The sequence below is a fragment of the Mus pahari genome, unplaced genomic scaffold (assembly GCF_900095145.1).
Source record: "Mus pahari unplaced genomic scaffold, PAHARI_EIJ_v1.1 scaffold_8128_1, whole genome shotgun sequence".
Classification (NCBI taxonomy): domain Eukaryota; kingdom Metazoa; phylum Chordata; class Mammalia; order Rodentia; family Muridae; genus Mus; species Mus pahari.
This window is the reverse complement of record NW_018394052.1, coordinates 13,403-15,059: the sequence shown is the minus strand read 5'-3', so window position 1 is coordinate 15,059 and position 1,657 is coordinate 13,403. Positions and strand designations below refer to the sequence as shown.

At 37.3% G+C, this 1,657-nt stretch overlaps 1 protein-coding gene across 1 annotated transcript in view; it reads right to left on the bottom strand.

Moving 5' to 3' along the window:
- LOC110315850 (zinc finger protein 120-like) overlaps window positions 1-696 on the bottom strand; it is a gene marked incomplete at its 5' end in the record, with an annotated part of 4,390 nt that extends 3,694 nt beyond the window's left edge. The window contains 2 exons of the mRNA XM_029534786.1: window positions 315-375; window positions 570-696. Of these exons, the coding sequence (XP_029390646.1) occupies window positions 315-375; window positions 570-696 (188 nt within the window). The remainder of the gene's footprint in view (window positions 1-314; window positions 376-569) is intronic.
- Window positions 697-1,657: the final 961 nt, after the last annotated feature.

Here is a 1,657-nt window from a genome sequence, read left to right as displayed (position 1 = left end):
CACTATTCCATCTGCAATATCTAAACATTATGAGAGTACACAGATTGGCCGTTCCACAGCATAACTCTAATAGAGCTACTAATCAAATAAAGGTATTTCTAAAGGTATTCGTTCCTTGTCTTCTTTCTAAGAGGAATGCCTTGCAAACACAAAAAAAGATAAAGGACATTGAGGACATGGTTTTGTGAGAATATTATTATNATAGCTACACTTAAAGGACTGATATTGTATACTCTTGCTTTTATTTAGAGATTCCAGAACATATTAAAATGTGCTCAGAGGTATATTTGTATCAGCTTGCACATGAAAATTACCTCTCATGTCTTCTAGACCGTTGATATTGTTCTTCTATATGATGGTCTTCCCAATTGTACCCTAAAAGACAGTACCAGAAAATGAATGATATGGTATTGGAAATTGGGCAAAATTCAAGTTACTGTTAATTTTCACAGCACTGAACCTGATTTATTCAGCTCAATCTTCCTTGTTTTCAGTTGAAATAACAAATGATTAATAACCAAGAAACATTTTCCCTTATTTTGAAAAGAAAAGAAAATTCACAGTCTTACCTATAGCAGTGAGGTTCCAATAGGTCTCCANCATCACATCTTTGTAGAGACTCTTCTGGGAAGGATCCAGCAAATTCCACTCTTCCNCAGTGAAGTTCACATGCACATCATCATAAGTCACTGCATCCTAAAGTATCCCATACACATGTACAACACAAAATATGATACTGTAAATATCGCTATAGAGTAAATGTATGCTTCCCTGACAATATATTTATATTACAGGTGTTTCCTCCAATAATTTACTGACACCAAAGTTATAATCTANTCACCATGTCATTTTAGAAGGAACTTGTACTATAAGGTTCTCCTATGTCCCTTCTGAACCCTTTGAATAGGATAGAACCTTGCAAGAGAAATGCCAGCTGACAGGAAGAAGTATGGGGAAACAGATCAACAGTACTAAACACACATGCAAGAAATTGTATGAACAATTATTAACTATATAAATGATGGGCAAGCTGGGTGTATTGGCTCATGTCTTTAATCCAAGAGGCACAGGTCTCTGTCGAAGAGCTGGATGCCAGCATGGTCTACGTAACAAATTCCAGGACATCAAAGTTATATATTAAGACCCTCACTCACCTCCAAATATGAACCAATGAAACAAAAATGATAGAATGAATGTAGAGTTTTTTACTGAAGGTCATACAAAGAATTATACATTCACTGCAGTTTTTTACTCATCTTGTAGAAACACGAAGCACAACAGTTTAAACTGCAACACTGATAAAATTTTACTAATGGCATGTTTAAACAGTTAGATATGGCCAGGCGGTGATAATGCACACCTGTAATTCCACCAATTGGGAGGCAGAGGTAGGCAGATCTCTGAGTTCAAGGCCATCCTGGTACCAGGACAGCTCAGGCTATACAAAGAAACCCTGTCTCAAAAACAAAACAAAACAAAACAAAATTCAGGTGACAGCAGATGCTGGCAAGGATGCGGAGAAATAGGAACACTCCTCCATTGCTGGTGGGATTGCAAGTTTGTACAACCACTCTGGAAATCAGTCTGGCAGTTCCTCAGAAAATTGGACATAGTACTACCGGAGGACCCAACAATACCTCTTCTGGGCATATACCCA